The sequence below is a fragment of the Lolium rigidum genome, chromosome 6, assembly GCF_022539505.1.
Source record: "Lolium rigidum isolate FL_2022 chromosome 6, APGP_CSIRO_Lrig_0.1, whole genome shotgun sequence".
Classification (NCBI taxonomy): Eukaryota; Viridiplantae; Streptophyta; class Magnoliopsida; order Poales; family Poaceae; genus Lolium; species Lolium rigidum.
In genome coordinates, this window is record NC_061513.1 from 105056855 (window position 1) to 105076047 (window position 19193).

Sequence of the window (19193 nt, forward strand, 5' to 3'; positions counted from 1 at the left end):
CATGATTATGGAAGCTCTATGTACATTTGCAAACTTACTTTATTATGCAGCCGCTCCAACTTTTTCTGGGATGCAGGAGAAGCGTTCCAGAAGAGGTTAATACAAACGTCAAAAAAAGAAGAGGTTAATACAAGTTATACAATTCGAATGGTGCACGCCTGCACCATCAAGTGTGCTAAACAGGCAAAGCCACTATCATTTGCATCTTTTGGAGTGACGGTCTCGATCGTCTTCCATTTGAAAGGAGCTCTCCGTAGCCCGAGTTTTATCACTTCCAATTTTCCAAATGTCTCTCAGCCTGCTTTGCTCACCTCCAAATGTTTGAGGAACGCGTAGAATGCCACATCAGACGACCCACCTTCCTTGACGGCGTGTGCAGCCATTTCCTGCGCCATGGCCACCCTGTCTCTAAGCTTCTTCCCCTCCTCGGACTCCATCACCAGCCTCACCTTGGCTTCCACCTCTCGGGCCTTCACCAGCTCCTCCTCGTAGCCCTCCACGGCCACCCCGATCTTCATCTCCTCCACCAGGTGCACCTTGTTGAGCCTCTGCTCCGCGTAGAGCGGCCAGCAGATCATCGGCACGCCGGCCATGATCGCCTCAAGCGAGGAGTTCCACCCGCAGTGCGTCACGAACGCTCCCACGGCTTCGTGCTGCACCACCTCTGCTTGCGGCGCCCAGTTCTTCAGAACCAATCCCCTGTCTCTGGTTCTCTGCAAGAACCCATCGGGAAGGAACGTGTTGCCACGCAAAACTGCAGCGCAACAACACGATAACCGTCGTACTTTCGTGACGACGAACGGATGATTTCCAAGCAAATCAACAAAGATGCCTCAATTTCGGAGAGGAAAGACGACCGCTTTTCAGCGCAAAGCGGCAAAGATTTTGCTAAACCCTAGATGAACTAGAGCTCAACAGAGAAGAACTACGAAAGAAAAAAGTACGTAAAAGGTAGATGTGTTTTTGTTTGATAGATCGATTGTTCCGTTTTCTCCAATCGGCCGTGGCCTTATAAAGGCACGCAGGACTTGGCGTGTTGAAATAAAACTCCAGCATTGAAACCGATCAGGACTCGTCCTTTGATTCGGTCATCTGGTACAGATCAAAGCCTACCAAATAAACTAGATATCCCGTAACAGCTAACATGTAACAGCTCCGAAGCCTAAACCAGTTCGCGTAAGAATATCCTTGGACCAAAAAAACCATGTACGTAAGAATTCTCCATGCACTTCACCTTATACGACTTGTACCTTCAGGTTTGCATCTAATCCAGTCATTGCCATGACTCGTTATGTAGCAGGTAACTAGCAAATACTTCATACTTCAAACTTGCACTTTGCTCCATAAATAGTTCTCTTCCTGAGATCGTCCTCGTTGCATCAGTACTAGCCACAGCTAAGCCTGCATTTTGATCTAAACGGCAACACCAAGTAAATATGTCAACAAATATTCCAACCACAATTATCCAAACTAATTTGGCCTGCAAAATATCTAGTAGCCAAATTATGTACTCAACACATGCCCCCCTGTTTTTGGTACAATTGTATTTGTCAAAAACACTATAACAGCAGTACCTTAGCACGATGTAAACCACTTCACACCGGCCACATATTTGCTCAGGGCGATGTTCAAAGAACACATCGGCCAAATTCTCTTAGGGCGATACTTCAAGTAACATATCGGCCAAATTTTGCTTAGGGCGATACTTGTAATAATGTATCGGCCATAATCTCTTCAAGCCTCTTGCCACATGCTAGGGTAATACTTTTTCAAGTATCTTCCATTGAGAGCTTTTGGCAATTTCTCTCCCTGCAAAGATTGTACAAAATATGAATTTCCAGGAACAATTTGTACAATTCTATATGGACCTTCCCAACTCGGCGACCATTTGCCGAATTTTCTATCTTTAGTCCCAATTGGTAAAATCGTTTTCCATACTAAATCTCCTATTTGAAACGATTTCTCTTTCACCTTTTTATTATAAGCCTTAGCTACTCTTAATTTTTCTTTTTCAATCTCTCGTAAGGCTTTTAGTCTCTCCTCTGAAACATCATCTATTCTATCCATCATCAGGTTAGTATAATCTACAGCCGACAAATCATTTTGTCTGGCCACTCTAAAAGCTTGCAAATTAATCTCTACAGGCAACACTGCCTCCTGTCCATACACTAGCTCAAATGGTGTTACTTGAGTTGCCCCATGCTTAGATATCCGATGAGCCCATAAAGCTTCTGAAAGCACTTCATGCCATTTTTTCGGATGCTCCTCGATTTTCTTCTTTATAAGCTTAATCAAAGTTTTATTGCTAGATTCGGCCTGTCCATTAGCTTGAGCATAATAAGGCGACGAATTTAACAACTTAATTCTAAATGATTCGGCAAATTCACGAAACTGATGAGACATAAAAGAAGAACCTTGATCAGTAGTTAAAGTTTGGGGAATACCGAATCTGTGAATAATATGCTCTAACACAAAACTAATCACCTCTTTATGAGTCATATTTCTCAAAGGAACAGCTTCAGTCCATTTAGTAAAATAATCTGTAGCCACTAGGACGAAGCGATGTCTTTTAGAAGAAGCAGGATGTATTTCACCAATGAAATCTAAGCCCCATCCTCTAAATGGCCACGGCTTAATGATAGGATTTAACATAGTCGCAGGTGCTAACTGTATATTCCCAAATTTTTGACATTCTTCACACCCCTTATAATATCGGAAACAATCTTCTAACAAAGTCGGCCAATAAAAACCTGCTCTCTTTAATAACCATCGCATCTTCTGAGCCGACTGATGTGTCCCGCATATTCCTTCATGCACTTCACCCATAGCTATTTTAGATTGATCGGAATCTAAGCACTTTAAAAATAACCCATCTATTGTTCGGCGATATAATTCATCATTTAACAAAGTATATTTCAAAGCTTGTCGCCGAATTTTTCTATCCCTTGTCTGACTTGGATCTTTTAAATAATTGATTAATGGAACTCTCCAATCTTCCGGTTCTAAGTTAGTTTCTAATTCGGCAATTTGTGTTCCACGTACCGAATTAACATCCTGTACTACTACTAGCTTCTGGACCGAATCTGGACATGCAGCACCATGCACTGAATCACTAGCTAACAGATCGATCTTACTTTCAACAACGCCTAGTAGTGGTTTCTCTAGTATGAAAAATTTCCCTCTGCTAATAAGATAACCAGAGGCTTGCTGTGCTAAATAATTGGCTCTAGAATTCTCTTCCCTACGTATATGATGAATAGTAAATGTATCTAGAGATTTAATTATGTCTAAACATCGGTCCAAATAACTATTCAATAATCCATCAAAACACTGATATTCACCATTAATTTGTTGTACTACCAAAAGTGAATCTCCGTAAGCATCTATATCTTTTACACCCATATCTACTAGATTTTGCAAACCAAACAACAAAGCCTCATATTCAGTTTGGTTATTAGTACAAAAATATTCTAGACGGACCGATGTTTCATAAATGACATTGTTAGGTGAAATTAAAACATTACCGATGCCTTGTCCTTCTCTACAAACCGATCCATCAAAATAAAGTTTCCAGGGACAAATACTAACACAATTTATATCTTCTTCATCCTTAATCCTGTGGTCAACAATAAAATCGGCGATAACCTGACCTCTCATGGCACGCAGCGATTCATATGCTAAATCATACTCTATTAGTGCATAAGCCCACTTTCCAATCCTACCACTAAGAATCGGTTTTTCTAACATATATTTAATCACATCGGCTTGGCAAGCTATCACACATGAACTAGAAAGTAGATATGGCCGAAACTTGGTACATGCATAAAATAAAGACAAGCATAACTTTTCAATAAACACGTACCGAGTCTCGGTGTCCAGCAAACGGCGACTTAGATATGCAATAATATACTCCTTCCCGCCATCTTCTTGCACCAACACCGCGCCGATCACTGTATCTTGTGCAGCAATATATAATCTGAACGGCACACCAGACTTGGGCGCCCGCAGTACTGGAGGACTGGACAAATATCTCTTTATATTATTAAAAGCCTCCCGCTGTTCTGCCCCCCAAGTAAATTCGGCTTCATGCTTTAGCCGAAGTAAAGGAACAAACGATTCAATTTTCCCTGCAAGGTTAGATATGAATCGTCTCAAGTAGTTAATTTTTCCTAACAACTTTTGCACATCCTTTTTACATGTCGGCTCCACCAACTTTTTAATTGACTCTACCTTTGTAGGATCAATCTCTATGCCTTGTTCATGAATAATAAAACCTAAAAACTTTCCAGCCGACACACCAAAAGCACATTTGAGTGGGTTCATTTTTAATCCATACCGACGCATCCTCTGAAAAGCTAAACGTAAATCGGCTAAATGATGATCAAACCCATCCGATTTAACTACTATATCATCAATATATACTTCTAATACAATGCCTAAAAGATCATGAAAAATCAAATTCATAGCACGTTGGTATGTATCACCGGCATTTTTTAACCCAAATGTCATAACAACCCACTCAAATAAACCAACAAAACCAGGGCAGCGAAAAGCTGTCTTAGACATATCTTGTTCGGCCATAAATATTTGATTATAACCAGCGTTACCATCTAAAAAGCTAATTACTCTATGTCCCGAAGCATCATTAATAAGCATATCAGCAATAGGCATAGGATATTCATCTTTAGGAGTAGCCTTATTCAAATTTCTAAAATCTATGCAAATTCTAATCTTATCGGTATTTTTCTTTTCAACAGGAACAATATTAGAAATCCAATCTGCATATCTACATGGACGAATAAACCCAGCTTTTATTAACCGATCAATCTCCTCTTTGATGCGGTCATATATATCAGAATTAAAGTTTCTTCGAGGTTGCTTATGCGGTCTAAAACCAGATTTGATAGGTAATCTATGCTCAACTAAATCCCTACTCAAACCAGGCATCTCGGTATAATTCCAAGCAAAGCAATCAACAAACTCTTTAAGTAATGCACATACCTTGCTTTTCTGATCGGCTTCCATATTAGCATTGATAAATGTCGGCCTTGGAATTCCTCCATCACCAATATCTATTTCTTCAAGTGGATCAGCCGATGAGAATCCTTGTCCGAGCTTCTCCATGTCATCAAAATCTTCAATTGTTTCATGCATATCGTTCTTTCCGGAACGATATTCTTCAGTGCGTTTTTGCAGCCACTTAATACTATCATCTTTACTCATCATTTATATAGATAAATCATTAAGCCGAGCTATGTTAGCCGGCTGTGCGTTTATAGGTACAAAACCCTCTTTACCAACATTAATATAGTCATAGTCCGATAAATCCCTACCGGTCAAACAACGCATCTCACCGTGTTGCCAATCAACCGGCGCCTCCGTCAATGCAATACACGCTGAATTGTCTGCCTCAATCACCTCCACATCATCATCAACCCACTGAATTAAGCACTGGTGTAAAGTGGAAGGGATGCAGCAGTTTGCATGAATCCAATCGCGTCCCAAAAGAACATTATACCGGCCTTTCACATCGACAACAAAAAACGCAGTCGGCAATGTTTTGCTTCCGACTGTAAGCTCCATAGAAATAACACCCTTAGCCTCTGATAATTCTCCGGAGAAACCGCTAAGTCCCATATTGGTCTTAATTAACTCGCTCTCTTTTCGGTCCAGTTTACAAAACACCGAAAAAGGCATAATATTAACACTGGCACCACCATCAACAAGCATACGACCAATTGGCTTACCATCAATATGACCCCTGATGAATAATGGCTTCAGGTGCTGCTCGGGTCTCTCGGGCTTCTCAAATGTAGCATTTTTAGGACCGAGAACAAGTTCTGCAACCTCAGCCTCAGGTGCACGAAATTCAGCGGGCAATGCAAACACCATATTAACCTCCATATCTGTAGGTATATCCTCATCATTTTCTGAGCTCTCGCTACCACTTGTATCACCTCCAATTTGCCTTATGTCATTTATAATGCGCTCTTGCCATGTCATCTCTGTCACCATGCCCATATCAGCAACAATGTCGCATACATCAGTAGGTTTCTCATTTGTGCTTTCAGAATTTTTGTCAACAGGCATGTCATTGTTACTTTCTGAATTTGTATCATCAACGGTATCATCCGTACTTTGATTTTCCTCCGCCGCGAGGCGCTTCTCTCTCCAGGTCATCTTCGGAAACACCATTGGCCTTTCTCGGTTGAACATTTCATCGCGCTTCTTCTCAGCTATCTCTTCTCTGATCTCTAATGTCCGCAGTCGCTGCACCCGGCGTTTCTGAGTATGTGTAAGACCTCCAGGACACCACCGAGGACCTGGTTTAGTACCCGGCGCAACTGACATGATCCTGCTGCTTTCAAATCTTCTCGGCCTGTATTGATGTACTGGCGCAAACTCTGCGGCCGAGAAAATCTTACGCCGATCTGACGGACCGCCAGTGTCAAAAGTTCTGCAGCTCCTCGCGTATACACCAGCTGACCTAGTACTAGGATGTACAGCATGTTTTTCTGAACGTGCATGCATATCAGGCTCCAAGTCAGCACGCACGCTTTTACATTTGGATGCAATAATATTGAAACGTCCATGCTTAAGTCCAGTACGTGCAACAACTCCAGGTCCATCACGTGAAACCACATCTGCATAGCTACTACTCTCTTTGCTGTTTTGCAAGTTAGACTCAATCGTTGCATCTTTCTCGAACTGATCAGATTCTTGACGCTGATGCATACCATTACCATCGTGAGCCATTTTCGTTTCCCCAAGCTTGAAATCATAACCAGCATGAGACCTTGTTTGCTGCAGCTGTTCCCCATCAACGTTATTTGTCTCTGTACTCTGGACAGTACCTTCGGCGCCCTGACGCGCATCAACTTTCAGAGCATTAGCTGCAATCAAACCATCTGAATTTTGGACTGACTTGGGTTCAACACGCTTCACCCACACACGCTTGCAGTCACCATTATAGTTCTTGCCACCTGCACCTCGACTCATCGATGAGTTTCCTTGAACATCAATTGCATCATGTGACCTGACCTCCTGACTGAAACGGGCTCTTTTCTCATGCATATATGGTCTGAATGAAGGCCTCGACGGAATCCATCCCGGTTGAAAATAAGTTGCTGGCCCTGTAGGATATGGTGCCCAAGCATTAAAACCCCACGGAGGATATTGAGGACACATGGGAGGTGAGCAACCCCAATATGTCGGCGTCACAGGAAAATAAGGCCCATGACTATACTGATTTCCTTGCCAATGCTCATGCCCCCCGGGTCGAGTAGGAGACCTAGGGCGCTTGTTACCTCCGAGCCGATTAAACACATTATCGGCCTTGCGCGAAGTATATTTCTCCAATAACATGCTGACTGTCGGCTTTGGCCTTGGAGGTTGTCTCTTTGTTCCATTGACTTTCCACACTCCTACCACTGGATTTTTTGGCTTGATCATCCTTGGAGGAGCATTATCATCAACCACGACATTTTTTCCTCTTGCGGACTCGGTCTGATCTGACCGAATAAGCATCTTCTTGTTCTCAAAATCAATAACATTTATAGGAAACGGGTCAGTATCGAGCTTCATCTTAGAACTTTCTGTAAAAGTCAATCGTCCGTCATCAATGGCCGATTGCACCTGTCGACGAAACACATTACAATCATTAGTAGCATGTGAAAAGGAATTATGCCACTTACAATAAGCTTTTCTACCCAATTTTTCTGCAGATGGTATTACATGGCCTTCTCTCACTCTAATTTGATTTCCTTGCAACAACATATCAAATATTTTATCACACTTGCTAACATCAAAAGTATATTTAATCTCCTCCCTTCTAGCAGGTGTAGGTTTCAAAGCAGGACATGCAAAAGGTTTGGACTTAGATGTTTGCACCCATTCGGCTACACATATGTCAGCGTCATCCTCACTAGCCGAATCATCATCATAATCTAAGGCATTAACTGTATGGTTTTCCTTCTCCTTATTTCTATTATCTTTAAATCGGCTAAAATGCTTAACTTCCTTAGCTCGATTTTCCTGTGCCAAAGCCTTTTGCAAAACTTGACTAACATCTGAAAAGTGTTGTCCTTCTAGTTTATCCTTAATATGAGCGAGTAAACCCGAAAAAGCAAGATCAGCTAAATCTTTTTCGGCTATGTTCAAACTGAAACAACGGTTTTTAACATCTCTAAACCTCCTTATATAATCCTGAGCAGGTTCATTATATTTTTGCTTAACCATCGTTAAATCTGAAAGTCTAAGTTCAGTTTCACCACTGTAAAAATATTCATGAAATTTTTGTTCCAATTGTATCCATGTTGAAATAGAATTAGGAGCAAGTGAAGTAAACCAAGTAAATGCAGTACCGGACAAAGATAAAGGAAATAATTTTACCCTAAAAACATCCGATGTACCAACCTCACTACATTGTGCTAAAAACTGTCCTATATGCTCAAAGGTGGATCTACCATCTTCCCCGGTAAATTTAACAAAGTCTGGGATTCTAAAACCACGGGGATATGGTGTCAAGTCGAAGTATTCAGGGTATGGTTTTTGATATGCACGTGCTCTACCCTTAGGCTCCAAACCAAATTCTCTAAGTATACTAGCAAGTTGATCTTTAAGATTATCAGTGGTATGCGAGGAACCAATTTGTGTGACAGGTGGAACATAAGTGTGTTGCGGTATCTCCGGCAATGAAACTTTACCATGTGTAGTTTGCTGCGGAGACCCAAAGTACGAATCTGGCACCGGCCCGTAAGGAATCCCGGTACCAATGGGTGGCAAAGGTGATGTATTGTATGCCACCGTCTGATAACTAGGTTGCTGTAAATTTAAATTAAAGCCCACACTTCGGTTATCGCTGATGCAATTTGGTTGAACCGAAGTTGTAACAATAGGAGTAGCAACACTAGATACAAAATTATTGGCCGAACTGCTAGCATAATTTCGGCCACCCATATTACTATTTATAGGCAAAACATTAGCCGATGCACTCGTAGTATGAGTATGACCTATTAAATTATTAAGACCATTATTTTCCGGAGGCATCAGCTGTTTATCACGTTGTTCATCATTAATTTGCAGCACTATTGAACGAACATGACGAGGTAAACTAGTTTCAAAATCCCTATTAAACTGATCCTTAAAATCTGCAAGCGAACTAGCTACTGATTGAGCAAGCATACGTTGTGCATCTGTTATATGAGAGCCATATTTGCTAGCTACAGATACGTCAACATGATGGGCAATTTGTTCGCTTACCTTACTGTCGAGCGGAGGTAATGGGCTTGGCGCCGTTACCTTCTTGACGACGACGCCGTTCCTTGTCTTCAAGAATCCACTCAGCCTCAACTTTAACGTCTCAGCCTTCTGTTCCTCGAGCTCCCGCTCGAGCTCCTATCGCTCAGCTTCGGACAGGTCATCGAGCGTGACGGGGATGATGTTGTCCGAGCTGAGATTGCTTGTGTCCCCGTCCATTGTGTGCTTCTTCTTCTTCTTCCCCAGCGGAGTCGCCAATTGTGTTGCCACGCAAAACTGCAGCGCAACAACACGATAACCGTCGTACTTTCGTGACGACGAACGGATGATTTCCAAGCAAATCAACAAAGATGCCTCAATTTCGGAGAGGAAAGACGACCGCTTTTCAGCGCAAAGCGGCAAAGATTTTGCTAAACCCTAGATGAACTAGAGCTCAACAGAGAAGAACTACGAAAGAAAAAAGTACGTAAAAGGTAGATGTGTTTTTGTTTGATAGATCGATTGTTCCGTTTTCTCCAATCGGCCGTGGCCTTATAAAGGCACGCAGGACTTGGCGTGTTGAAATAAAACTCCAGCATTGAAACCGATCAGGACTCGTCCTTTGATTCGGTCATCTGGTACAGATCAAAGCCTACCAAATAAACTAGATATCCCGTAACAGCTAACATGTAACAGCTCCGAAGCCTAAACCAGTTCGCGTAAGAATATCCTTGGACCAAAAAAACCATGTACGTAAGAATTCTCCATGCACTTCACCTTATACGACTTGTACCTTCAGGTTTGCATCTAATCCAGTCATTGCCATGACTCGTTATGTAGCAGGTAACTAGCAAATACTTCATACTTCAAACTTGCACTTTGCTCCATAAATAGTTCTCTTCCTGAGATCGTCCTCGTTGCATCAGTACTAGCCACAGCTAAGCCTGCATTTTGATCTAAACGGCAACACCAAGTAAATATGTCAACAAATATTCCAACCACAATTATCCAAACTAATTTGGCCTGCAAAATATCTAGTAGCCAAATTATGTACTCAACAGAACGCCTCCAACTCCGGCTCAGCAAACTTGTTCCGCTCCTCCCGCGGGCTACGTACTGTCCACAGGAACCTGTGCCCGGATTCCTCTAGCCCGCGCGCCGTCTCTTTCAGCTGCGCCACCGAGAAAACTCCGCCGCTCCCGAAGCAGAGGAACACCACGCTCTGCTTCGGCTGCATGTCCAGCCATTCGAGGCACGCGTGCCTCTCGCCGCTTCCCCCGTTCACGCTCACGCCGCCGTCGACCAGCGGGCCGACGCAGAATATCTGTGGCGTGGAGCGGCCGGCGGGCACGCAGAGTCCGTCCCGGAGCGCCTTCAAGGCCCTCGGCTCCAGCTCCTCGAAGCTGTTCACGAGAACGCCTCTGGCCTCCGGCATCCGCGCGAGCTGCTGCACCCGCGTCCTGCACAGCTCGCTCTCCCGGTCTACCATGGTGTCCGGCATGTCCAGCGCGCGGACGGGCGGCACGCCGGAGAAGCGCAGCGGCGTCTCGCCCATGTCCCCGAACGAGGAAGGCGCCGCGCGGCAGCAGGCGGGGACCTGGAGGTAGATCGCGAGGTCGGCGGCCGCGGACGGGAAGAACATGTAGGTGGGGATGGCGAGGTCGGCGCCGACGTCGAGCGCGTCGATGCAGAACATGTCGAAGACGAGGGCGTCGACGGCGGGGAGCGAGGCGAGGAACTCCCGGAGCACGGGGCTCGCGAGGCGGAGCTCGGCCAGCATGCGCATGGCGCCGTGGGAGTAGGGCTTGTCGGCGCGGGCGGGCGGGATGGGGAGGAGGCGGACCGTCATGGAGGGGCAGGCGACGGCGAGGCGGGCGACTGCGGCTTCCAGCACGGGGTCCTTCCCCGGCGGATCGACGACGGCGATGGTGACGGCGACGCCGCGGCGGAGAAAGGCCTTGGCGAGCTGCACCATGGGGTTCAGATGGCCCACGCCCAGGGCGGGGTAGAGGACCACCGTCTTGTCCGTCATGGCCGCCGGCCGGCACAGCACAGAATGGACGGAGAAATCGAGCGCGGTTTACAAGAGTGAATGGTGAACCGCCGACCGCGTGCCACGGATCTAGCACTTGGCCACATGTCACCATATATCACTCAACAGTGTAGTAATGGCGTAGTGAACGGGGGAGTCAGCTGGCAGGTGTACATCGTCATCACCCCACGCTTTTGAGACGGACACGACCTGCTACCGTCTGCCAGCCATACTCCGGCGATTGTTCCACCGCGATTGTTCTACGTAGGAGTACAATAGAAACACGAATGAGGATGACGCACCGGTCCAAACCCGGCGATTGTTCCATGCACGGGACAACACAAACATGTCCGGGCGTTCCGTGCACGGCAGCATGGGAGACTCCCAGACGCACCCTGCTGTCTTGTTCTTCCTCTTGTAGATGTTTTTCCTTTAGCAAAACAACTACTTATTAAGAAGTTAAGTTAATGCATAAGCAAATTAGTCCATGCAGAAGTCGAGGATTATTGTTCTTTTCAAGAGACAAAAGGGAGAGCAAAGGGAAAGCCCATCCAATTCACTAAAACACAAGATAAATAAAATTGGAAAAACTATTAATTAGCAAAAGTGTGAACTTTAATTCCACAAAACAAGCGCATTGCGAGCCGTCGAATCTTCAAATATACCGTGATGACAATTTTCAGAATGAAAAACAACATCATTTGGCAAATTGCCTGGACCACGGCCAAATTTCCTTGGGTTGGGAGCCCAGCGTGAACATACAGTAACCTTTTATAAAATAAAAAAGTAAATACTCCTTTCGTTAAAATAAAAAATTTATCAACTTTGCGTAGATACGGAGGTATGTAGGAATGTTTTAACTTACGAAGCTTTTTTTAAAAATGGAGGAAGTATTAGTATTACACTCGTTCTTGCTTAGCGTGACAGTAGCTGATATACCAACAAATTATCAACTCCTTTCACCAAAAAATTGTATAACAAAATAAGGTGTTATAGCTGTAAAATTTACATTGTCTTTTTTCAAACTGAGTACTGCACTTGTCCAAACTCCTCGAGAACCCGATTTTTAACAAAAAAAAAAAAGACCATCTACCGTAATGAATTGTCAAAAAGGACGATCTCGCAAAAAATGTCAAAAAGTATCATCTCTATGTGGCAGTTTTTGGTTGATCCGTCATGTCTATACCTACTAATAAAGGAAGTAAGGTTTCTCCCTTTTTTTGGTCCGTTTTTGATTAACCCTTGTTTTCTTGATCTAATTACAAGCACTGCCACCGGTGAGTGAATAATGTTTCATTGACACCTCCCTTCGTCTGATCATCCCGCGAGGACTCGTCTTGTCGCGCCCATGGGCCAAGGCCCAGAAGTACAGTCCGCCTCTAATCTGGTACGGTTTTGCCTGGAAAGAAAAAAAGAGAAGTTGGCGCTGTTTGAATAGTCCCACCTCGCTCCAATATACAGCCTTAAACCGATTTATATATCCCGCAAATTACCTTGATTATCAGCGAGGTGTCTCCAAAATAACAAGCTGGCTGGCCAAAAAGATGAACGGAAAGGAAGGAAAAGAGAGTGAGACAGAAAGAAAGGATGTAACCGTGGTGGGATATCCAGCCTTGGAACGGGGGAGAGGACATTGACGGTGATGCCCTGCTTCCGGTGCCGCGGCATTGAGTGAGATGGATGGAGCGAGAAGAAGGACCACGTTGGGACGTAGTACTGCACATGGCCGGCCGTATATGAACGAGAAAGCAGAGGTAGGTAGACACGTGTTCAAAGAAAGACACTCACCAGCGAGCCACGTGCAATCCCCAATTAATTAGCAAAAAAATCTTCTTTTTTCCACTACAAATTTGCTAAAGGATATTTGCCTACCATAATTATTATATACAAAGAATAATCTTTCACGAGTATGTTCTTTTCACTAATTTACAAGATCGGCTTTAAATTTAACGGATATTTTCCTCCGTTTTTATGAACAAGGCGCACATATATTTTGAGACAAACTTTGACCGAAATAATTGAGCAACAAAATCTTGATTATAGTGTACGTCAGTAGTACCGTTGGATTCATATTGAAAAATAATTTCTAATGATTTTATACCAACAATCTTTATATATTCAAAGTAACTTTTGGTTCAAGACAAACACAAAAAAAGGACGTTTTATTCATTGGAATGTAGGGAGCATAAGTGTTTAGATCAATTAAAAGGATATTAGAAGTATAGTTTTAAACCAATAGTATATCAAATTAAGCATATTCAAAATTTCAAAAAATCAAATGTGTTCCAAATTATTAAAGATTTTATTTGCGTACATTTTATGAATTATTATCATATGCATGATGATAGTTGTGTTGTGTCTTCTTTGGTAAGGCTGGGGTTATTCGTGTCGGATTGTTTTTGGGCAAAATTTGAGCTGTGTCGGTATTTAGCTTTTAAAAATAATTCCATAAGCTAGCGCTAATCGGGCACCACATTGAAGTGGACATTGATGTTAAGAGAAAGAAGAGGGGATTGGGAGTGGTGTTTTGAAACATGGGAGCATATGCTCCCTATATTTTAAAATGCATCTTACACATATTTTAAATTTCAAAAAAATGGAACAAAAAGTTCGCACGTACATCTTCATGTGCTACGTGCTCACAAAGTCGTTTCATAAAAAATGAACTTATCATGTGACGTGTGTAAAAAAGACAAAATTCAGTGCTAAAAACAATGCTTTTCACAGGATAAGTTTTCTCTTTTTTACATAGGCCACACAAAATATTATTTTTTCGTGAAACTTGACGCGCACACATATATTATGGAGATGTACATGTAGAATTTTTTGTCAAATTTTTTCCACACTTCGAAATATGTTTTCTTGGTAGAGGGAGCATACGCACCCGGGAGCCGAATTGAATTTTCGGAGGGGATTGAAATTTATTCCAATCACGGGTTGTGCTACATGTATTGCAGATAAATTTATAATTTACTCTGCCATGTTGATGCAATATTTTTTAAATTATATTTTAAAGTCAAAATATTTTACTATTCCGCGGCAACGCGCGGGCATTGTCCTAGTTTAGATAATGACTGCTAAGTTCAGTTAATAGAGGAGATAGTCAGAAGCAAATACCGTTAAGATAAAAAAAAAAGACCAACAGGACCAACATCCACGAGCTTTTCCAGTAGGAGACATCCGCCTTCGTGCTCACGTCTATGAAAAGTTTACATCGTCTTTTTGTAATCGGAACTACACTTCTCCTAGTCCCGCAGAAACTCTTCAAAAGCCATGTCAGACGACCCGCCTTTCTTCAGGGCGTCGGCCGCCATCTTCTTGGCTACCGAGAGCCTTTTTCTGAGTTTGTTCCCTTCCTCAGACGCCATCACCAGCCTCACCTTCGCCTCCACCTCCTCTGCCTTCACAATTTCTTTCTCATAGCCCTCCATCGCCACCTCGACTTTCATCTCCTCCACCACGTGCACCTTGTTCATCCTCTGCTCTGCGTACAATGGCCAGCAGATCATCGGCACACCAGAGACGATCCCCTCGAGCACCGAGTTCCACCCACAGTGTGTCACGAACGCACCAACGGCTCCGTGTTGCAACACCTCGGCTTGTGGCGCCCAGTTCTTCACCACGAACCCTCTATCAGCCGTCTTCTCTAAGAAACCTTCTGGAAGCAACCCTTCCAAGACGGACTCGTCCTTGTGCTCCGGTGGGTTGCGCACCACCCACAAGAACCTGTGGCCAGATTTTTCTAACCCACGAGCCACCTCTCCTAGCTGCGCGGCGGAGAAGGTGCCCAAGCTGCCGAAGCAGAGGAATACCACACTCCGCTCCGGCTGCGCGTCAAGCAGTGGCGGAGCCACGTTGACAGCTGTGTGGTCAATTGACCACACAATTTTTTGCCAAATCCTTTATATTTTGGTATTAATCTTATAAAAATATTTAAAATAAGTAAAAAATACATGTATTTGACATCACTGATTCGAAATGACAACCCAGACTTTAAGTGCTGGCTCCGCCACTGGCGTCAAGCCACTGGAGGCACGGGTGTCTCTCACCGGACGTTTGTGCAGGAAGGACCAGCGGGCCAATGCAGTAGACTGGCGGCGTCGAGCGGCCAGGGGTGCAGACGCCGTGCCTGAGTGCTTCGAGAGCCCTCGACTCCAGCCAATCGAAGCTGTTGGCGAGGAAGCCTCGCGCTTCGGGCATCCGCGTGTACTGGCGCAGCCGTTCCTTGGCGATGTCGCTCTCCCGGTCCAGCATCGTGGTGGACATGTCCAACGCACGGATGGGCGGCACGCCGGGGAAGTGGAGCGGGGTCGTGCCCATGTCCTTGAACGACGAAGGGGCGGCGGGGTAGTAGTATGGGAGGTGGAACATGACGGCGAGGTCGCCGACCGAGGACGCGTAGAGGAAGTAGGCGGGGATGGCGAGGTCGGCGGCGACATCAAGCGCGTCGACGCAGAACATGTCGACCACGAGGGCGTCGACGGCGGGGAGCGCGCGGAGGAGCTCTCGTAGCTCAGCGTTGGCGCGGCGAAGCACGTCGATGGTTTTCAGAATCGGGCTGGAGAAATGCTCCTCCTCGTCGGAAGAAGACGGCGCGAGGAGGAGGCGGAACGTGATGGCGGGATTGGCGGCGGCGAGGCGGGCTACCACGTCGGCGGACACGGCGTCCTTGTCGGGCGGGTTCACGACGGCGATGATGACGGCGTGGCCGCGGTGGAGGAAGAGCTTGGCCAGCTCCACCATGGGGTTGAGATGGCCTACGCCCAGTGACGGATAGAGAGCACCACCGTCTTGTGCTGCGTCATAACGGCTATGCTCTTCTTCTTGGTCTTTGTTAACGTGCGTGGGAGCCTGCTCCCAGGGGAATCGAAATGTGGAATAGTAGAACAGATACGATCCAGCTACGAATGCATCCTGGCCACTTTGTAGACACGCATATAAAGCATGGAAGCTTTCGTGTTCGATCCAGAAGGGAATGGGCAAAGCAGCAGTGTCGTGGCACACAATGTTTGACACGTAATTGGATTGCTTTCGTAGTCAGCTCTGAACTTGACACGTATGGGAGGAGCAGATTGTTCTAATATATACAGTGATTCGTGTAGGAAACAAGTTGGCATTGCCAACCAGTTGGTCCATGCATTTCTGCCATCTCCGCAGATCTAACATAGCGGTATTCGACTCATCCATTTTTTTTTAAGAATTTCGTAACTGAATCTTAAACAAATTTACTGCGGAGAAAAACTGATTCGGGCTAAAATCATGTGACGTAACTGATTTGCAACAAATTTACCGCGGAGAAAAATAATTCGGGCTCGCTCCCCCCCCCGCGCGTTGCGAGAGGGAGCTAACCCTAGCTAGCGCCGCCGCCCGTCCCCCTTCTCCTCCCCCTCCCTCGGTGCCGCCGCCGCGTGCCGTCGGGCATTGCTCGTGCGGTGCCGGTGGCGGCGGCCGGCCACTCCCCGCGCGCGTGGCAAGGAGGCGTGCCGCTCGGCGCCCGCGGCGGTGCTCTTCGGCGGTTGTCGGTCCGGCGCGGCTGGGTGGATACGGTGGCGACGGCGCTGCTCCTTGGTGGAGGGGCGGCGTGGCGCGGGTAGGCGGCAGGCTGGTCGTCGGCGTGCGGCCGGCAGGGTCGTCTCGGCCCAGATCTGGACCAGTTTGGGCCCAATCTGGGCTTGGACGGGCTGCCCTACACGCGATGTGGTCGTTCCTCGGAGGTGGCGGAGGTGCGGCGGTGGGTAAGGTTGTGGCGGTACGCCGGCCCGGCTTGCTGCAGCGCGGCGGCGGAGACTAAATGGGCCAGTTTGGGCCCGGCCGGTCCAGTTCGGGCCTGGTGTGTCTCTGCTGCTACGTCCGGCCGGCTACCGCGAAGACGATGGAGGTAGTGCCCTCCTGCGCGGCTGCGGTGCTGCTGCCCCTTACCCGCTGTCCCTTTCCTTCCTCTAGGCCTCGCGACGGTTTCCGCAGTGAGACGGCGAAGTTGTAGTCAAGACCGTGGTGGCGCATGCTGGTGGGCGACATGTTGGGTGGGTTCTTTAGATCGTTCAGGGTGGCGTTGGTCGGGGTCAGGAGAAATCCTTGCCGGCTCGTTCGGCACCGATGCAGTGACGCCTGCGGGTGCCATCCTTCCTTCCTGAAGGGCATCGGGTGTACCTCCCTCCTCACCCCCGCCGCGTACCGGGGGAACCCTAGGACTTGTCCGGGCAGCAGCGGCGTTGTCGTCGCTTTCCTTGTTGGAGGTGTTGCTTGGTATGGGGGCGATCCAGAGTGCAAGGAGCGTGGTGGGACGTGTCCGGAGGGCGCAGCGGTGGCGACTCGTCTTCGTTTTTCCGTCGAGCCGCCGATGATGGCATTTTGTTTCTCTTTTCTTTCTTTTTGTGTCTTTCCTTTTGGGCTTGTTTGTGCCGCGGCCCCAGCGTGCTCGTTGTATCGTGTGGTTGCTATATTAATATAGCGGGGAGAAAGCCTATTTCGAGGACAAAATTTACTGCAACCACGTCCTCCCGTAAGTTAATCCTGTAAAAAATATTTCGTATGTGTAGCATTTCTCCATTTCATAAGGGGCGGGGCTAGCTCACGGTTGACCGTCTGCCTCGTTGAATCCGACTGACAAGGTATCGACTTGTCAATGCCTACAAGTTGTAGACTAGGGTTTCATGGAAAGTAGAGGGCAAGTAGATCTCGAGGGTTTCAGCTGGAAAAGTACTCGACTGCTAGAAAACTAGGGTTATATTGACAATGAATCGATCCTCTCTTTCTCCCTCGACTCCCCCTTATATAGGAGGCGGACCAAGGGTTTCGTGATGTACAAGTTACAAACATCGGGATACTCTTTGAGTTCGTCCCGTAATAGTTACAAGTTCTTATTCCTAATACAACTCTATCTTTCCAAACCGACACTTAGTTGGACTTCCAGGATTCATATTCTTCGAGTCATGGGACTTCAGTAAACCCCGGGTACCTCCTTCGGCAGGCCCAACGGGGATGCCTATGTCAGTAGCCCCCCGAGATTTTACTTGAATCGAAGAATCAAGAAAAATCTCCCTCATTACAATTAACACATGATTTCTTCGAGTCACTAAATAATCTTTATAAAATTATCATGTATTGTACGAGGGATAATGGTAAATGGGGCTGGTTCATCCGACGGATCAGGTACCGGTTAACCGCTATTGTGGCAATCCCGCAAAAACCTTCTTCAAGATCAAGTCCCTGGACATGATCTCGGTATACTAGTGTAATTTGACATGTGCCGTTTAAGGTCTTACCATATGCCAAACTCCAGTCATATTTTATCGGGTACCTAACGCGTCCGTTAGGATTTTTCTTCGCATCTGTTGATACGGAAAAAAGTAGCAGAGCGCATTCGTGTGTGATACCACGCTACGCAGAACGGATCCCGGGGTCTTACCTTCGTAAAGTATTACGGCATTCAGAGATTAAACCGCGACTGAGGCTCTCTGAGAATATATTGTCGAGTGCCTTTTTCGGCTGTTGGAACAACACATTTATTCGAGTCATATAATGAGTTTTTTATATTGACCTCCCGATTGCTGGAATTTGTGGGCATTTGACTTTTGGCCCATGGCCCATTATCAAATTCTGAAACTCACATGGCCCATTCCAATAATCAGTGGCAGCACTAGTGGTGGCTAAAGTTTAGTCCCACATTGCTAGTTGGGAGAGAGTTGGAGTGGTATATAAGGTGGGCTATTCTAGTCCTAGTAAGTGAGTGAGAAGAGAGAGAGCCCTCGCGCACTCCTCCTCCTCCGCCGCCCGCCTCGCCACGCCTCGTCACGACACGACACGTCACGACGCGCCGCGGGTTGCGGGAATCTCGCCGAGCCGAGCTTATCTTTTTGCTGTTTGGGAAATTAATTGTGTAATCAATTATGAGTCATTAACGGACGCGTTACTCAGCCGTTTT

The 19193-nt window shown here is 46.0% G+C and overlaps 2 protein-coding genes across 2 annotated transcripts; both read right to left on the reverse strand.

The window, feature by feature from the left end:
• Positions 1-293: 293 nt before the first annotated feature.
• LOC124663069 (anthocyanidin 5,3-O-glucosyltransferase-like) lies at positions 294-11269 on the reverse strand. The gene is made up of 2 exons (XM_047200820.1): positions 10297-11269; positions 294-754 (listed from the first exon to the last, which is right to left on the reverse strand). Exons 1-2 carry the CDS (start codon positions 11267-11269, stop codon positions 294-296), a joined length of 1434 nt encoding a protein of 477 aa, XP_047056776.1.
• Positions 11270-14514: 3245 nt separating this feature from the next.
• Positions 14515-16042, reverse strand: LOC124667944 (anthocyanidin 5,3-O-glucosyltransferase-like). Its single transcript, XM_047205166.1, has 2 exons — positions 15294-16042; positions 14515-15109 (listed from the first exon to the last, which is right to left on the reverse strand). The coding sequence occupies exons 1-2, from the start codon at positions 16010-16012 to the stop codon at positions 14515-14517; spliced, it is 1314 nt and encodes a 437-aa protein (XP_047061122.1). The 5' UTR covers positions 16013-16042.
• Positions 16043-19193: the final 3151 nt, after the last annotated feature.

Coding starts and splice junctions, on each gene's coding strand:
- LOC124663069 (XM_047200820.1), bottom strand. CDS start 11,269: ATGACGGACAAGACGGTGGTCCTCTACCCCGCCCTGGGCGTGGGCCAT. Junction 755..10,296: donor GCCGGAGTTGGAGGCGTTCT/GTTGAGTACATA, acceptor GTTGCGCTGCAG/TTTTGCGTGGCAACACGTTC.
- LOC124667944 (XM_047205166.1), bottom strand. CDS start 16,012: ATGGTGGAGCTGGCCAAGCTCTTCCTCCACCGCGGCCACGCCGTCATC. Junction 15,110..15,293: donor AGACACCCGTGCCTCCAGTG/GCTTGACGCCAG, acceptor GGCTCCGCCACT/GCTTGACGCGCAGCCGGAGC.